This window comes from Rhododendron vialii, chromosome 11a (assembly GCF_030253575.1).
Source record: "Rhododendron vialii isolate Sample 1 chromosome 11a, ASM3025357v1".
NCBI classification, from domain to species: Eukaryota; Viridiplantae; Streptophyta; class Magnoliopsida; order Ericales; family Ericaceae; genus Rhododendron; species Rhododendron vialii.
This window is the reverse complement of record NC_080567.1, coordinates 21387317-21405608: the sequence shown is the minus strand read 5'-3', so window position 1 is coordinate 21405608 and position 18292 is coordinate 21387317. Positions and strand designations below refer to the sequence as shown.

The window sequence follows — 18292 nt, the reverse complement described above, 5'->3', positions numbered from 1 at the left end:
GTATCAGTGGTATGGCCAAATGCTGGCTGATATCAGACCGTACCGGTGCGTATTAGCCGATACGCAAGTAAATAACTATATCAGAGATCCGAAATCCCATACGTAATGACCTTTATTTAATCCCTGAACAAAAACTTAAGGAGGGTTTAGACTACAGCAAATTCACCTCTCATTTTTGTTATTAGTTGATGTTGGCAATCTAAAACATCATTTCAGTGGAGAAGAAGGCTGGTCCTTGAATGTATTGACATGATTTTTTGTTTTCTTTTTTGTGGCTAAGTTGGTTATTGAACTATAGTGACAGCCAAACCCAGTGCAGTGTAGTTGGTGTGAGGCATTGCTTCTCCAATGGAGGCGTAGGTTCGAGCCCTGCGGGGGGCGCGTTTGGAATTCAGGGTATAGACAGCCTTTGGACCCAACCTGCTAACTTACTAACTCCCCTAATCCCGTTGATGTATATCGTATGACAAAAAAGAAGGAGAACTATAGAAACATATGTTGGTTCCCTAATCAAGAGCAGAATGTTTTTCCTATCAAAAAAGGGGGATAGAAGAAACAGTAAAAGATTGTACAGGGTGTGATTAAATAGATTATATGAGCTATCATTCACAATTAGTTCCGTTAAAACGTCAAGAAATAACAATTTCTAAATTTCAAAAATTATTCGAGCATATAAAACAATACCTTAATTCTAGTTGAAACATTATCGTGGTCGAGTTTTTGTTTGGTACGGCAGTTTATTAGTTTTTTTTATCATGGCTTATTAGTTTACTAATGAATTTTGATGGAGTTGTGTCATGATTTTAAGAAATTATGCTAATACTAAGGCTTTGTTTGGAAAAGTTTTTATTTCCAGTTTTTGAAATAGGCACCATAAACCTGTTTTTATTATTATTTTTGTTTACAAAATATATTATCATTTTCACTAGTTTATAGAAATTCTAGAAACACAAAAAATGCGTTTTTGTTTGTTTTGAAAACACTTTCGGCACCCGAAAAAATAAATAAACAAAAACTATTATGGTCACCAAATATATATTTTTTATTTTTTAATAAATAAATAAAAATCATTTATTGTTTTTCATTTATGATGAAAAATAAAAAACTGACAACTTTACCGAATAAAGCCTAAAATTTTAAGGAATTCTTATCAAGATTTTAAGAAAGGAAACTGATTTTCAAGCTCCACTTTTTACTAATGACGTTCCAATTTGATGGTGAAGTTACTAGTAACTTAATGAACAAAATAGAGTACCATCAATAAAAAGTGGAGCTCGAATATAAATTAAGAAGAATTTAGACGGAGAGCCCAAATCCAAAATGGGGCCCGAGTTCAACATTGTGCAACCCGGTTATTTTCCCCGGACCCCTCCCAATTCTCTCTCTCTCTCTCTCTCTCTCTCTCTCTCTCTCTCTCTCCTTTTGGAACTTTTGTAGCAGAAACCAAAATCTCTCTCCTCCACGGACAAATGGAGGACGATCCCAAAAGAAGGAAAAAGAAGAAACACTTGGAAGACTCAACGACTTCTTCATCCTCTGCTTCCTCCAGCTCCTCCTCCGACGAGCCCTCTTCAAAGCGACACAAACGCAGTCACAGGCGGCGACGGAGCGACGGCAGTTCGAGGAGAGAGAAGGATGACAAGAGGAGAGAGAGAGACAGAAAGAAGCACAAGAGGAAGGATAGAAGGGATAGAGAGAGAAAGCACAGGGTGTCGCGGCGAGATGGGAAGGGAAAGGCCTCGGATTCGGAGTCCGACGGAGGTTGCTATTCGAAGTCCCGGGTTGAGCCAGAAGGCGTGGTTAGGTTTATATTGAAGGAATTCCCTGGCGTAGCTGCTGATTTAGAGCAGGTACTAACTGATTCTCTACTACATAGAATTGAACGAGCATATCTACATATGTTTGTGTTGCTATGTATGTTAGGATAAGTAGGGTTCATTGGGGAAACTATTAGGATTAAGATTTTGCTGATTATGCATCAGATGCCCCTTAATTTTTTTTGTTTTGATAATTCTAAATGTGATACTAATTAAGGGATCTCTCAAGTTTAAATTTTGGATGCACACATGGCTAATGTACATGCACATCCATGAGTTGCGGACATGAGGATTTCACAATTATGGTGAGTTTGGAGCGACCTTGGTAAAACCAATTCAGTTCCGGAGGGGTGAAAGTAGAATTTTTGAGATTTTGAAGTGGGCAAAAAACACTAAATTTTAATTTAAATGCCAAAATTTGGGTGGGAAAAATTGTGTCCGCCAGACTGCCACTATTTCCCGGTGGCCATGATTGTTTTCTTCTGGACTGTGAATATGGATATGTCAAGATTAGGAGCCGTTGTATATGTGTATTCGTTGACATTGGTATTTTGTCATTGCTTGCCTTATTTGTTGGCTGATATGGGACATATTATCAGTCTTATAGAGATAGTCATATGGTTTTTATGTAGACTTAATAAACTTTGGATGTGATATGCACACTTCCCTTGTAGGCTCCGACATTCCCCTCCTGAGAGAAGTACCAAAAGGGATTGAGGGAGGCTAAAGAGAGGGTGTCAATATCTTTTCCTTGTTATGAGTTTTTTTTTTTTTCCTTTCAAATCTTTGACGATTGAAGCGGGTGCTTTTGAACTTTATGCCAACAATGAGCCTTGTATATCACTTCTGAAATTTAGTAAATTACATTGTGGTTTGCTTCATAAGTGGGGTATGGTAGAGTGCTGGTAGTTGTGGTTAGATCCTTTTATACAGTCAAGTTGTGGAGGTTTTGTTTCGTACTCTGTGCAAATAAATTTGTATGAAGCACATCGCCTAGTTTTTTTTTATAGTTAGTATACTCTAACCCTTTTGGAGGATTACATGGTCATTCAAGAGCCCATGCCCATGCCACTAAGCCACATGGGTTTAGACCTTGCTCGTGACCTAAGTTGGTGTAAATGTAACAGGGTGTAGTTGCATATGTAATTAGAGATAGCTCCGAGGGTAAGGGACAAAGGCATAGTGGAGCATGCTTGGGTGTAAGAATACACAATTGAGCCTAATGGAATTGTCATTCACGAGCAGGAGGAGTGCATGATGAGTGGAGATCCACTTGGTGGAGCAAGAGTGGGTGCATCAAGTCCGCATAGCTGGTGTATTAGGAAGAGCTTTTTGTTGACCTGGTCACCTTGAGGACCAAGGGTCGAGGGTGGGTGTGTACATTGGCTTGAGTTGCGTGACTTGATGCAAAATAGTAGCATCAAGACTCGTGGAGATGGCTGATTGGATCACTTGCACTTTACTATCTTGGCATGGGTCCCAAATGAATATGGTCATTTGGCAAAGTAGGGGATCCTCATTTATATCCACAATGTAGTGAAGGTACAAAACATTTGGTTGGTGTCTGTCAATTTCTCAGTAACTCGTTGCTTATTGGTAGTATGTGATTGTTTTGAAACTGGAAATTGATTCTTACAAATCTTACCAAGTGTTTTAAAAAACTATGGGCGCACTGAGGCACCACGATATCTTGGTGCCTAAATGCAAGGCCGGAGGGGAGGCGCAAGTTATAGCAAGTAGAATTCTCATAGATGCGAAGTATTCAATATATCTAGAATCATAAAAGATGACATTCCAAATGTTCAGATCACCAAATACCACCACAAACGTAGCATCCATAGAAAAACTAATGTTGTAGTACGTTCAACTTTGGAATCTCCGAGATTCTATTCTAGAGTTCACGGTATGAACTAGAGGATCTCCTTTGTTTCACAGCTTGAGCTAATGACCGAGCCCTTATACATTGAAGGAATTCATTTAGCGGTTTCCAAACTTGTAATCTCTTACAAATCCATGATTGTGATGAGATTCATGAGACCTTGAATAGATCTGGAAAAGACACTGACGCTCATGCGCTTGCCTCACCACTCTTAGTCGCATGACTCTCATCTAGCTTCGGCCCTTGTTGTTCGATGTGTTTTCGCTGCAACTTGCTTCGCGTCGCCTGAATGCCCAAGCATGATCCTTTGAAAACATTGCAACTAATTGTTGCATTCTGAAGCGCTGCTGTTCTACATGGTTGCATTCTGTGTCAATTGCATAGACATTGATTAGAAATATTTGTTGTTTCATGTCTTCTATGTTTGTCATGTACCTTTAACCTCCTTGCCATGGTTGAGGCTATGGAGTTGGCTTGTTGGTTAATATGGAAGCGTGGATATTTATTATCCTTCCAGTCGACTAGTTGATGTTCGCCAAGTGTTATTTTTCAAGTTTTATTGTTTTGCCATTCAAAATCTCATATACCCAATCATCCAATAGTTGTAGCACCCCTTGACAACACTAGTTTCCAGTCTATTGGGTATGCGAATACGGGATTTTTAAGGACGGGTGAATATTTCTTTGCGTTTTCTTATTGTACATGCATAGAATCTACATATCTTACGGAGTTGGTTTCATCTTTATTAAGTATGACTTAGTTTTTATTAATGTTACATCAATTATGTTTTCTTGGAAATGACGTTTTGCCTTAGCTTTTGCAAATGATTGATGACGGACAAGCTGTTGACATAAGTGGATTATCTCAAAAGTCTTTGGTAAAGCATCTGAAGCAGCTCTTCCAGTCATTAAATCTCAAGGAAAATGGAAATCAAGTTTTCCTACTTCCTCCAAATGTTTGTCCTACTTTGGAGATTGTTGGGCCAATAATTTACGCTCAAACCAAATCCAGCCAGCAACAATCAGATTATTTAGTATCGCCACACAATATACATTCAGCAGCACCTGATGAAGAATATAGGCAAGGGGCAGATGATAATACAACAATGCCACATCCAAACGAGAATGTTGACGCTCCTAGAAGGAGGTAATCATGTCATTGACATCCCTTTTTTGCATGATTTGCTCAAATACTAGACACTTGTTGCTTTAATTATTATACAACTAATACAAGTGGCATATTTGCAGTTCATCATACAAAATGTCAATAGAGGTCAATGGTTTGATATGTTGCTTTGGATATTTTGGATAAATCTTTTATGCTTGATATCTTTTGCTGAACCTATTGCCATTATTCTTTAGCATGAAGGAACCTAATTTCATTTGTCTTTTTACTATTCTTTTAAACATAAATGTGTGTTTTTAATCAGGTACAGAAAATTTACATGGGAGTTTCTCTTTGGGGAGATTTGACGTAAGCTTTATATGTATTTTCCCTTAAACAGCAAAAGAATGCCTTGTCCATTAGTGTGACTAGAGGCTGGGGCACACGCGATGCGTGTGCAAGTTGGATTTTCAGAAAATTTCTTTCTGTTTATTGTTTGATCGAATTTACTCATGCATCACGTGTGCCCTACCCTCTATTGTCTTTAATTTTGCCCAATAGTTTGCGACTTATTTTTTGGCAGTGGAAATAAAATTACTGCACGTGAATTTGAAAGAAAACAGAAAGCACGGAAATAATCTGTATCAAAACCCCCCAAAAAAATTGTGCAAACTTTGTTAAGAAATTTGAAGGACTTACGTAAGTAAAAACTAATGGCAGTGGAAATAAAATTCCTGCATGTGAATTTGGAAGAAAACAGAAAGTACGAAAATAATATGTATCAAAATTCCCCAAGAAAATGTTGAAGCAATAGAAAAGAAGTGAAAGGTGAAGGAAATACCAGGTAGAAGACACCCTTTTTGTTTGCATTTCCTACCCTCTCCCAATTTGTGGTTTCTCTTTGTCTCCATCTCTCCAAAATGATAACAGAGGATTGGGTTCAGGAAAAAACCGAAACGGTTCCCAAATGTGAAATCGTGCAAGTTAATTGAGAAGCTTTACTTTCCAAATATACCCACATACGTAAAGTTTGGAGATCTGATTGACAGTTTATATTTGAGGGTATTTTAGGGTTCAAAAGTGTGAGCCAGCCTCAAGAAGGGATCCACACCAAGTGTTGCTCTCGGCTCTCCCTTTATATATTAGAATAGATGATTGCGCAGGTGTGCCAGGACCGTGTTTGGTCCGAGTGTAGAAAGACTGACTTATGAATACACGAACAATGTGTGGCAGATGAAATCCACAGCCGTTTGTTTTTTTACAATGAAGAGGACTTCATGATTTTTTCAGGCGATGTAGAAAGAAAACAAGCGTGGGGCCTGGGGAACAAATTTAAAGAGCGTTGTTTAAAATTAAATGGAAGATTATTTGAAAACCATTGCGAAAACATGAACGTTACACCTGTGGAGTTGCTGGAAATGAGATATGCAGAAAAATAGACGTAGTGCTGGACTTTGGAAATTGAAATTGTTTAAGGAGGAACATTGTATATGTGGCCAGGGACCCTTTTTCTGTGTTCGTCTCCTATTTATACTGCCAAGATGGCAGTTGGAATCTAGGAAGCCCGAACTGATAGCAGTAGTCCACTTCCCCATTGTTTGCATCCATTTCACGTGTTCAACAAAAGATAATAATTTGATATCATTAACTCCATAATTACCTCAATGGCTGCCATGTGTTTGCATTCTGCAGAAGATGGGTAATTGGGTACTGTTGCCATGTGTCCCATTTCCCAAATGAAGGCCACAACTACCTGTCTCATATGCCCCTATGTAACAGCACCTTAGTGAAGCAAGTTCCATGTGATTTGCTCCCTTTTTACCCAAGTATTCTCCATGCACCACATTTTGATTGGCTGCTATTTTTGGGTATAAACAGTATGTTCCTCTTCGTTTTTTTTTGAAAAGAACTCTGTTGTTTAAATCTCCATACCACTTGCATCACGCTCCATCATTTGTGGATGCATTAGCCATTAGTTTGTAAAGTTCTTTTGCTTCTTATTTCTGATGACATCTATTCACTGCACAAGTGTTCGCTGTTGCAGGGTGATTGGCCCTGAAATACCTTCTGCTGAGCTACTTGCTGCTGCAGCCAAGTTAACCGAAGCCGAGGCTGAGTTAAGGTACTGTCTGATGAGTCAGTAAGACAATATATGCTTTTATGTATTCAGGATTGCTGGATTGTTCACATGCTACCCCACTGATTTGATTTCTGGGTTGTAAATTTTGTGTCAACATGTAATTGTCTGATATGCATATTTTCTTACCCAAGAAAGATCAGGATTTCAGTTACCCTGCAACTATGGCTTTGTTAGATAGTTGCAAAGTCTAATCGATGTGACAATTACCTATGATTTATCTAGGGAGGCTGAGGTGGAGGAAGACAATGCAGTGTTCATAGGCCCTCCACCACCCGCTGTGGTTACAGAAGCTGAATCAGCAAATGAGGCGGAGCGTTTTGAAGAGGTCCCTAAGCACTCTTTTTTTCAATTTATTTCTCAACAGAACTTTTTATCAAGATTGAGAAAACTTATTTTATTTTTTATGGTTTGGCTGTCTCACTAGCGTTAAATGGGCCTAATAACTTTGGAGTATTTCACTTGCGAGTTTTGGTTTAAAGCAATTATTCTTTCTAGCTTTTTAATCAGGTGAAAGTACACAGAGACCCCCTAAACTATCACTTTTTTTCCATGGAGACCCCCTAATGTTTAAAATCACCCATACAGACCCCTCACCTCTAATTGTCAACCAATCAGCACCCTTCTGTCAAAAAAACCGTTAAGATGAAAGGGTCAGCGTGGACAATTTTTATAGATGAGGGGGTCCATGTGGGCGATTTTTTAAGAGTAGAATCGTCATTTCCCCTCATTCCGTTAACAGAGCTAGCCAATTTTTCAATTTATATAGTTGAGGGGGTCTGTATGGGCGGTTGTAAACATTAGGGGTCTCCATGAAAAAAAGTGATAGTTGAGGGGGTTCACCATGTACTTTCACCTTTTAATCATTCACAAATGGTGCTAATGTTCTGCATCATTATTTATTTTGTATTGTTTGTAACTGTTGGAAATTGATATGCACTGATAATATGGAATAAAGAGGGTGGGTTTGTATGTGAATTTCAGAGATATCTTTTTTGAGTGCATGTTATGTCCGTGGACCTTGATTATCTGTATAGTTCTTGAGCGAAGACATAGGTCCAAAAGTTATGTCTGTTTGTTACCATTATGTCTTTGTTCAATCAGTAATCTTGTCATCTCCTTCATCTGGATAATATTCTTGTATTATTCTAATACCGAAAGGAAGGAGGCAGCGTGATATTTGTGAGTAATTGGTCTTGAGACAGGAGTAGCAGACTGCAAAGGAATCTAATTAGAGCATGCCTATTGGATTGTCATGCTTGGAGTGTTTAACCTCCATCACATGGAATTTTGCAAGAAACTCTAAACAATTTCTTAAGATTTATTGTTTTCACGAATAGAGACTTGTAAATGATGTTCCTATAGTTAAGATATGAAATTCAGAGAATTAATTAGTGGAATTATTTTTTAAATTGTTGAATGTAAAAGAATTCTTCATCAATTGTTGCATGTGAATACTACTGAACTTGCTGAGTATCTGTCAGGTTACAAGAATACTTGGAGCTGAGGTTGATAGTCCATATGATGTTCTAGGAGTGAACAGGAATATGTCAGCTGACAACGCGAAGAAAAGGTGAAGTTGCTGATAGTTAATTGAAAGTTAAATGTATTGTCTATAAGCTAGATACTGTTAGTGTTCCATGTGCAATGTACATAGTTAGCAGGTATTTTCCATATGTTCTGTAAATTATCATAGTTTGCACTGCGATTGGGTGGTTTTGGCCATACCCGCGTCCCTGTCATTGAACATGCAAAAATTTCCCCTGCTATTGGGTTCCAGAGACACTTCGGTCCATGTGGTCTCAAACAAAAAATGCCCTCATAGGAATTCTGGAACACCTGCTATATGTTTTGCGACCATGAACTAATGGCAGATTCTTGTGACCTTGCATATTTCATCACCAGTGGTTTTCGCGACCTTCCCCTTTTCCTTCATCTCAATTTATGCCTCTCTGTGTGTGTGTGTGTGTGTGTGTGTGTGTGGTAATCTGAACTGTAAACTTGACATAGCCATACCCATTGATTTTTGCAGCGAGTTCGTAGAAGTTTGGAAGTAGGCCAAGGCAAACAAGATTTCATACCTTTTCCCATTATGTTTAACATATATTTACAAGTTCTGCATGACCAACAGTTATTAATGGGGTTGTACTTAACTGCTAACCCAGTAGGCATATGCAGATTCTTCATTACCAGTCTGTATGTGTTTTGGGAGTTTGGGCATTTCTCTACGCTTAACTCCTGCTACCACTGTAAATTGATCCTCAAACGAATCATGTTGATCTACTCCATTTAAGTTTGTAGGGCCAATATGTTTGCTTCTGAGTTGTGACTTGAGATTGCTAACTGATGTTGTTTATAAGTGAAAAAAGAGAGTGTAATGCTGTGCTAAGAACGTGTATCTAAATTCTTCATAACAATCTCATTCACTAGTCATTGCTTCTTTTCTTTTTTTTTTCTTTTTCTTTTTTTCTTTTTTTTTCCGGTTGTCAATTGGTAAAACATTGGTGGTTTTGTATTGCTTAACATGTCTCTTCATCTTATTTCTTTCTGTTTCAATGGCTTTAGGTACTGGAAGCTGTCTCTAATGGTACACCCTGACAAATGTCCTCATCCTCAGGCCAACCAAGCATTTATCAAACTAAATAAAGCTTTTAAGGATTTACAAGATCCGGAAAAGGTGTGTGGTATATTTTGATGCCTTTTTTCAATTTGCTTTTTTTTATCTTGTATGTCGATGATATATATGCGTAGACAGAGGTATATATGTATGCATATGTGTACAAGGCCCCATATACGTGGTTATTGTCTGGAGATCTATCCTTTTTTTAAATCTATTTGCATGATGGAACTGACGATAGCAGTTATAGGTTTAGGTGTATAGCCAAGGACAAAGAAAAGGGCTGATAAGAGCTTGCAACTGACCGAGCTTTAATGAAGTTCTACTTTTGTTGGTCATACTAATGTTGAGTTGCGCCAAAAGCTTAAGTAGTTTGAGGGAGAGAGAGGTGATTGTCTTATTTATATCTGCAACATGCCCCCTCATGTGTGGTCAAGTTCGCTTCCATATGCGGGCCAACCACCACATTCAAGTATTTTAATTCTTGGTTAGGCAGTTAGGTCCCAACACATGATTTATTGTTTGTATTAGGGCTGGTCCCACATCAGTTACTTATTTTTATCCAAAACAAGTATACGAGTCCATCGACCTCTCACTCATTGCCAATTGGTTTTGAGCTGGACTTTTAACATAGCATAAGCCTAGGCTTTGGAGAGTTTTGTGCAAATCTCTTAGATTGTTACTCCTCCGTTTGTGCCATAAGTGCACTTTTTTCAGTATAATCTCTATGTTCTGTATCCTTTGCATACCTCTCCACATGCTAGTGGAGGCTCAAATGTTCAAAGGAGAGAGTTAGAGCTTGTCTGACATCAATTAATTATCACCTCCAAAACTATTGTATGATTGTCAATTGATTTTGAGCACTGATGCTAATTTTTTATTTTTTTTTGGCATGCACTGATGCTATTCAACAACAAATTAGAGATGCACCTAGGATTGATTCTACAGTGGTGCTAATGTATCTGTACCAGCGTATACAAACCCTTTGTGGACCAGTTTTGGGTCCCAAAAAAATGATTTAAGCTGCTCATTTTGTTTAGAATACTTTGTTTATGGTCCTTGCAAAAAATAAACTCAATCCGGTATCGGTTAGGGCATCTACGAAACGTTCAACTTTGTCCCATGATTCAGGCCTGAATTCTAAAACAAAGTTGGATATTTTGTAAACGTCTTTACCGTTTTCGGATTGAGCTTATTTTTCGCCAAGATCGTAAAAAAAATATTTTAAATAAAATGAGCCGCTCCGATCATTTTTGGGAACAAATGGTTTGCTATGCGCTGTGCTGTACAGGTGTATTATCTGTACCATTATCATTTCGGTTGATTCTATGGGCATAGCTCAGTTATCGCAAGAAAAAAGAATTGGAAGCTAATTGGAGAGAGAGGGCTGCAAAATCGGGTGATCAGACGATGAGAGAGAGGGGCGGATTAAAAAAACGATGAGAGAGGGGCAGCCTGAGCAATCTCTAGAGAGAGAAACTCAGGAGGGAGAGACGAAATGTGGGAGGAGGAAGACGCATGCTTTTTGACTGAGATGTGTCCCCTTTTTGGTTTTTTGTTGGGTTCATGACTTATTGGGTCTTTTAGTTGACCCAATTAAAACTCAATTGAGACCCAATTAATAAATGGGTTAGATGGGTTGGACCCATTCTAACAAACTAATAAATGGGTTGGGTTGGGTCTATTTTTTAGTGGGTGGGTTTGGGTTCAATTTGCCACCCGTATCAAGCCATCTATGCTTCTAAAAGCATAGGAGGTTAGAAAATGGATCTAACAGATATGGAGCTGTCCAACTAAATTGAAACTTCTAAATGCCCTCCTCATGTTGAGATGCACCCGAAGCCTTGCCTCATAAGGAGCAGGGAGGGCAGTTAGTACTATTTTCCGAAAAGAGGTTGATCGCTGACCTTTTTGCTCCATAACTTAATGTACTTTGCTCCATCGCTTCACTTGATGCATTTGAATGATATAAAGCCTATGGTTGGTAACATGGTATGGTCCTTTTTAATTTGCAATCTTTGGGACTTCACAAACATTCTTTCTCTAGTGGCTTTATATCTTCGAGGATTCTGTGATGCACCCAAAGCCTTGCCTCATAACGAGCAGGGAGGGCAGTTAGTACTATTTTCCGAAAAGAGGTTGATCGCTGACCTTTATACTTCATGTACTTTGCTCCATCGCTTCACTTGATGCATTTGAATGATATAAAGCCTATGGTTGGTAACGTGGTATGGTCTTTTTTTATTTGCAATCTTTGGGGCTTCACAAACATTCTTTCTCTAATGGCTTTATATCTTGGAGGATTCTGTATTCAGAACCATTTAATTTTACTCAACCACTACTTTCGTCTTCGGATTTGTTTCTAACTCATTGTTCTGTACAGCGAAAAGCACTTGATGAGAAAATCCGACTCAAGGAGGAACAAGAAGAATTCAAGGTAAATATTCACGCAATGCTTGGCTCAGTCATTGTTAGTTTTTAACGGCCAGTTTCACTAATATGTTTTCTACTTTTGTAGGCAGAGTTAAAGGCAATGCGTGAGGCTGCACAGTGGAGACGCTTGCAAGGTTAGAGTTTTTTTTTGCTTTTTAAGTTCTACGCTTTAAAACTCGAATACTCTCTCTCTCTCTCGATCGATGTTAGGTTGGACTCATTTATCTTCTACTTAAAAAAGAACTGCATTCCTGATAACAACTCGAGATTGAGGAAGAATAAGTTATTAATTAATGTTTGACTGAATACTGGGGGGGGGGGGGGGGGGTGAATCATCTTACAAGGATCCATTTGTTGAGGCAGTGGAGTGGAAGTGTTGAACTTTATCATATGTGCTTTTAATTGGAAAGGGTACAGGCATCGTTTTTTGTAAAAGTACATATTGGGAACTGTAATTGAACACGCCAAGTTTTGAGAGAGTTCTTCACGACAGCATCTTGTACTTTCCATGCAAGAGAGTTGTTCTTCACGACAGCGTCTTGTACTTTCCATACAAGCCAAGGGTTTTTGCTATTCAACCGCAAATATCCCTAACAATAGAACCTAGTTCTGTAAGAGATGATTTACATAGGGTAACATTCACGTATTCCCTGATTGCTCTAGGAATTGGTGTTAAACACATCGTGTGGCACATGGTAAAACAGGATAAGTTGAGACTAGGTTTGATGTGAACTAAGGTGATCTTGGGGAATGCGAGAGAGAGTGGGAGAGCTGAAGCCATTTTCCTTGGTGAGCCAGTAATCTATAAGGTTTGAAATTGAAGGAATCACTTAGTTGGGCGAGAGGGCTGAAATGGAGGAACCTCACTCCTCTGATACATTGATGTTGGGAGTTCGATCTGCCTGAGGTCCTTCCGTGTGTGCCTAGGCCCAATCCGTTGGGGAGTATCCACCAAGTCCAGACCGCATTACATGGACCCAATATACATTGAATGACCTATATCCACTTAAAAGGCTAAGCCTTGTAAGTGGTGAGACATCCAATTGTATGTTAAGGTCCAATCCTTTTTCTATTTATCCGATGTGGGACTCAACTTTTCACACATGTTCCTAACAATCTCCCCTTCATGTGTGAACCATATACATTGGGCCTTAGCTCCCCCTCGATCTGATCCGCTTGACTCCCCCTTAATCCTTATCTATTTACATTCGAACCGGATTTATTCACCGCACCCACTCCATCGAGAGCCACCATACTCCACAAGAGCCACCTAGCTGCCAGCCACCCGCCGCACGCACTAGGAATTTTCTTGCTCCATCTCCACGAGAGCCACCTTGCTGCCGGCCACCTACCGCACGCATTAGGAATTTCTCTGCTCCATCGAGAGTTACAATGGATTTTCCGCTCCACCAAAAGTCTCCGTGCAAGCCCCTGACCACGTATGCTTTCAGGAGAGTCTGCTCAGATCGTCAGCCATCGGCTCTGATACCACTTGTTGGGAGTCCGATCCGCCTGAGGTCCTTCCGTGTGCGCCTAGGCCCAATCCGTTGGGGAGTATCCATCGAGTCCAGACCACATCACATGGACCCAATATACATTGCATGACCCATATCCACTTAAAAGGCTAAGCCTTGTAACTGGTGACTGGTGAGACATCCAATTGTATTTGAAGGTCCAATATTTTTTCTATTTATCCGATGTAGGACTCAACCTTTCACACATGTTCCTAACATATAGTTATCATGCTCAATGATTATGGAACACAATATGTATGCTCATATCTTTTGGAGGCATTATAACAACTTTGCTGCAGATCTTGAAATTGAGGAATTTAATGTAATGTTTACACATCACACACTTCCCAATTGTGTTTCAGATTACAAAGGTGCTGCTGTGTTAGTGTTGTCATTATTTCTAGGAATGTTAAAGCTCCATTGGACATGATATTCAGAAATCTGTTTCTTTGTCAGGTATATCCATGGAGGGAGATGATGTCCTCCTGGCAGAGATGGATGTGAAAGTGGGACCAAAAAGAGATGAATGGATGACAACATTACCTCCAGAAAGAAAAGTAAGGCATATTTGTTGTGAAATGTTTTCCACTGGACATTAGAATTTGTTGCTTACTTGAGTTACTTTAACTTTGAATTCTTTTCATCAGCCTGGTGTAACTACTCAAACAACAACGTTCAGCAAGACCTCTAAAGATGGACGTGGAGATACCAGTATGTGGACAGATACCCCTTCAGAAAAAGCTCAGAAGGCAAAGATGAAGTATGTAATAGGATCAGTATGCCCTAGGTTGCATAGTTTACTCAGGTTTGATCGATGATTTCTGTGGCAATTTGTCTAGGGAAGAGGGTATTAATGGTAGCAAAACAAGGATAAATATGCACTTTTTTTTTCCTTCATCTTTTTCTTTGCCTTGATAAATCCCTCTGCAGAAATCATGATCCGAACATAGCATGAGCAATATGTATTACTCTGAGACCTCATTGATTTTCATATTGGCAGTTATTTAGAAGCCTACAATGAGGCGGCAGCACTCGCTTCTAAGCAACAAGAAAAGAAAGAGACAACTTCGGATGCGGCATTGGTGGACGAATATAACAAAAAGAAACGATCAAAGTCTTTGGTAGAAAAGCATCAAGAGACTGCACGCGGTAGTTCTAAAAGAAAATCAAAGCAGGAGCGGGCGAAAGAGGAGTGGGAGGGCCAACATCCCTGGAAGCCTTGGGACCGTGAGAAGGATTTGACAGCTGGACGGCAATCAGTAAAATTGGATGCTGAAAACATGTCTCAGGGTCTGTCTTCCAGATTTTCTTCCGGATCATTTCAGAGGAACTTCCTTTAGGCTTCAAAAGGTCTACCCTTGCACATGTTCAATTGCTTTGTTTTATGTTGAAAGCTAGTCTCAATCATTTAGAACCCTCTATTTTTTTATTTGGAATATATTTTAGTTGGGAAGTACAATTTTTAAGTACCAATTTTGATGTTGAAAGCTAGTCTCAATCATGTAGAACCCTCTTTTTTCTTTTGGAATCTTGATTAGTTGTGAAGTAGAAGTTTTGGAAGTACAATTTTTAAGTACCAATTTTGATGTTGAAAGCTAGTCTCAATCATTTAGAACCCTCTTTTTTCTTTTGGAATCTTGATTAGTTGTGAAGTAGATGTTTTAACTTCCATGTTTGCTCATATCGGGCAACTTGTGTAAATCATATTGAGCTGTTTGGCCCCAAATCAGGTGGATTCTAGGAGATAGATTTGACGAAGCTTGACTTTACCATCTATGTCAGTGATTATGGTTTGAGTTTTTGTTTTTGTTTTGGTATAGTAATATTCATATTCATGATAAGTTTCTCTCATACCTCGTAAAGCAGTCAGATCATTATATTGTACTAATTGTCCTAACTTCCGTCTGAGGGTTATTTGGTTATCTGGAATACTGCACCTTTTTGATAAATGGCCAGTGTTGATTTCCTTGTTCTTTTATTAGGAATTAGTTGATTTTTTCCCTCTCTTTTTCCTAAAAATTAAGGAAAAGGAAAATAAAATAATGAAGACGGGCTTATATGATCATTGAAATGTAGAAGAGGAGTGCAGTTTGTAGGAATTACTTGTAGTTCAACACTGGCTGAGTAATATTCTAGTGGAACTTGAAATTCAAGCTTTGGCAACTGCACTTTCCTTCTTGTTAGAAACCAAGGGTCAGCAGTTCCAGTGCGACTATAGTATCGAAAAACTGGTAATTACACTGACCTCCCTATAGGTTTTTGACAGTTACAGGAACCTCCCTGCTTTGTGAAACTACAGTACACTTCCCTGCTTGGTGGTCTTGGAGACTTATAGTCGGACCACCGGAGATAGTTACTCTAATCGGTGTATTATTTATGTTGTTAATGCAGCTTTTACCCAGAACTTTTTGTATTATGGAAAGGTAGTAGGTTTTTGGATACATTGGTACTCATTTGAGCCCTTCATATTATTCTGTTGCAGGAAAAGTACCATTCTGTAGGTTCTGTCATATGTTCATCGTGACGGAGGATCAGCTTGGTTGAGTATTTCAGGTGCCTTCTCCTTTTCAGAATTAAGCTGGGCATCTGACAACTTGATCAGATAATCTATACACTTTTTACAATAATCGTGAGATAGTTCTACAAGTTGGATTTGTGCCATACTATTATCTACGTGTTGCCGACAAGCCAAGATGGCCTGTTTGATAAGCAAGCAACCGTCAAAAAATGGCATTTAGGTGATCTCATTGTGTAGTGTGGACTTACCGATATCGCCTGCAATTCTAAGGATAGTCCTTTTTTGTGGGTTGTAAATAAAAATTAAGGGATTGCCTTTGAAATGTGTTGTATACTTGTATTGCTCCCAACTCTTACCGTATCGGACTTTTTTCCCTTCCATCATCAGTAGGAAAAAGAACGAAAAAAGTGGAGCCTCAATAGGATAGTTTAGATAATTTCATTGTGGACAGTTTAAGCTCTCTTGTGTTTGTGAATCTATTATGATGGGACAGAGTAGTTATTTGTTTGACAATTTTACTGTTGACAACTTTACAAGTCTGAGTGTGGTCCCTAGTTGATAATCATGCTGAATCATTTGTGTCAAAAATGCCTCGACTCACTAAAACGCTCTGTGAATTTTACGGTCAAACAAGGAAATAGAGTTTTGCACTTTAAAATTTACCATTTGCACCTCAAAAGTGGAGTGCGAAAATACACTGTTTATGGGGATTGATTTTTCGAACTCCACTTTAGGATTTGAGATGGTAAATTTTAGAGTGGGAAAATCACTGTCCTTTAAACATTTAAACAAACACGAAGAAAAAAGATTTTTGCTCACATCTGGGCTTTCTTTTCGCCTAGGGCAAAATGCAATTTGCCTCCCAGAGATTTGCCTCTTTGGCACCTCACCTCCCTATCATTTAGAATTGGCCAATCCGTTTTGGTACTCAACAGAAAATGTCACATAATTTGATACCCTCATGCTTTTTCCCCAGGGTCACATAATTTTGATACCCTATCTTCTTAACCCTACCTCCTTCCTCTTCTTCTCTTCCTCCTACACCAAAAAAACTAAATAGAAAACATGTGAAATTATTTCTAGTACGGTTCTTCTCAGTTTAATAGTAGTAAAATATTTACGTACTTAAAACTAATGTTTAAAAATTTAGGAGTAATGCTATGCACAGATTTGTTGTGGGGTATGGGTTCCACACAAACGATCCGAGTCGCTCATTAGATAGTATAAAACATGTTTTCTATGGTCTCCGCGAAAAATCAGCTCAATCCGATACTTATAGGTATTTGATTTAATCATCTAACTGTCATTCGGATTTCAGGATTGAATCGAGTACCTATAGGTATCGGATTGAGTTGATTTTTCGCAAGAGCCCTCGAAAAAATATTTTACATTTAATGAACGACTCGAATCGTTTGTGTGGGACCCAAAGCGGACCCCGTACACGGATCTATGCGTGATCTGTGTGGGGTGTGGGAAAAGTCTGTGTGAACAGACATACGAAAAATTTAGTCTCTCCCTCCGCTTCTTTCTCCATGCTACACCTCTCACGAACACCACCACCAGCTAGTATATTTCTGCTTGAAATTGTGAACAGCCTAAATTCCACCAATGTTAGCAGTCTCTTTTATGTTCACCCCCAGTCAGTCACATTCGTTGTGGGAGAGCAATACAAGCATCGTGGTGGTATCTGTTGACAAGCTAGCAAGAGAAACAACCTAAATTCCACCAATGTTAGAAGTCTCATTTATGTTTACCCCCATTCATTCGCATCCTGGTTACAGTCTGCCATAGCTCAAATAAATATTTTGGCCCACAAAAAACAAACTTTTTCCGGAGCATTTTTTTTTTCCAAATTGAGTTGTTCAGGTCCGCGAACTAAGATCATTCAAAACATGATCTTATTAAGCAATATATATATATATATATATATATATATATATATACACAAAACTTCTAATAAGGGCGCCCTTACCGTATTACGGTAAGGACGTCCCTTTCCTGACCAATTTGTGATGATCCGAGCCGTTCAATGTGTTCAGAACGTGATTTTAAGGGTACTCGCGAAAAATCAGCAAAAAAAAAGACCGAAAAGGGCTTGATCCGAGCAGTTTTTGTTTGTATTTTATCGAACGGTTCAAATAAAAACTGCTCAAATCAAGCCCTTTCCGGTCATTTTTTTTGCTGATTTCTCGCGAGTACCCTTAAAATCACGTTCTGAACACATTGAGCGGCTTGGATCATCAAAATTTGGTCGGGAAAGAGAAAAAAAGGGG

At 38.9% G+C, this 18292-nt stretch overlaps 1 protein-coding gene across 2 annotated transcripts; it reads left to right on the top strand.

Annotated features, from left to right (window-relative positions):
* Positions 1 to 1356: 1356 nt before the first annotated feature.
* LOC131307439 (uncharacterized) lies at positions 1357 to 16555 on the top strand. 2 transcript variants are annotated; one of them, XM_058333935.1, is made up of 12 exons: positions 1357 to 1850; positions 4511 to 4842; positions 6845 to 6922; positions 7163 to 7265; positions 8422 to 8510; positions 9503 to 9614; positions 11938 to 11991; positions 12073 to 12121; positions 13958 to 14058; positions 14149 to 14261; positions 14502 to 14851; positions 15984 to 16555. In XM_058333935.1, the coding sequence occupies exons 1-11, from the start codon at positions 1470 to 1472 to the stop codon at positions 14839 to 14841; spliced, it is 1752 nt and encodes a 583-aa protein (XP_058189918.1). In that variant the 5' UTR covers positions 1357 to 1469; the 3' UTR covers positions 14842 to 14851; positions 15984 to 16555. The 2 variants fall into 2 exon arrangements, with proteins under 2 accessions (XP_058189918.1, XP_058189917.1); XM_058333934.1 differs by lacking the exon at positions 15984 to 16555 and having other exon boundaries at positions 14502 to 14988.
* The last annotated feature ends 1737 nt before the right edge of the window (positions 16556 to 18292 follow it).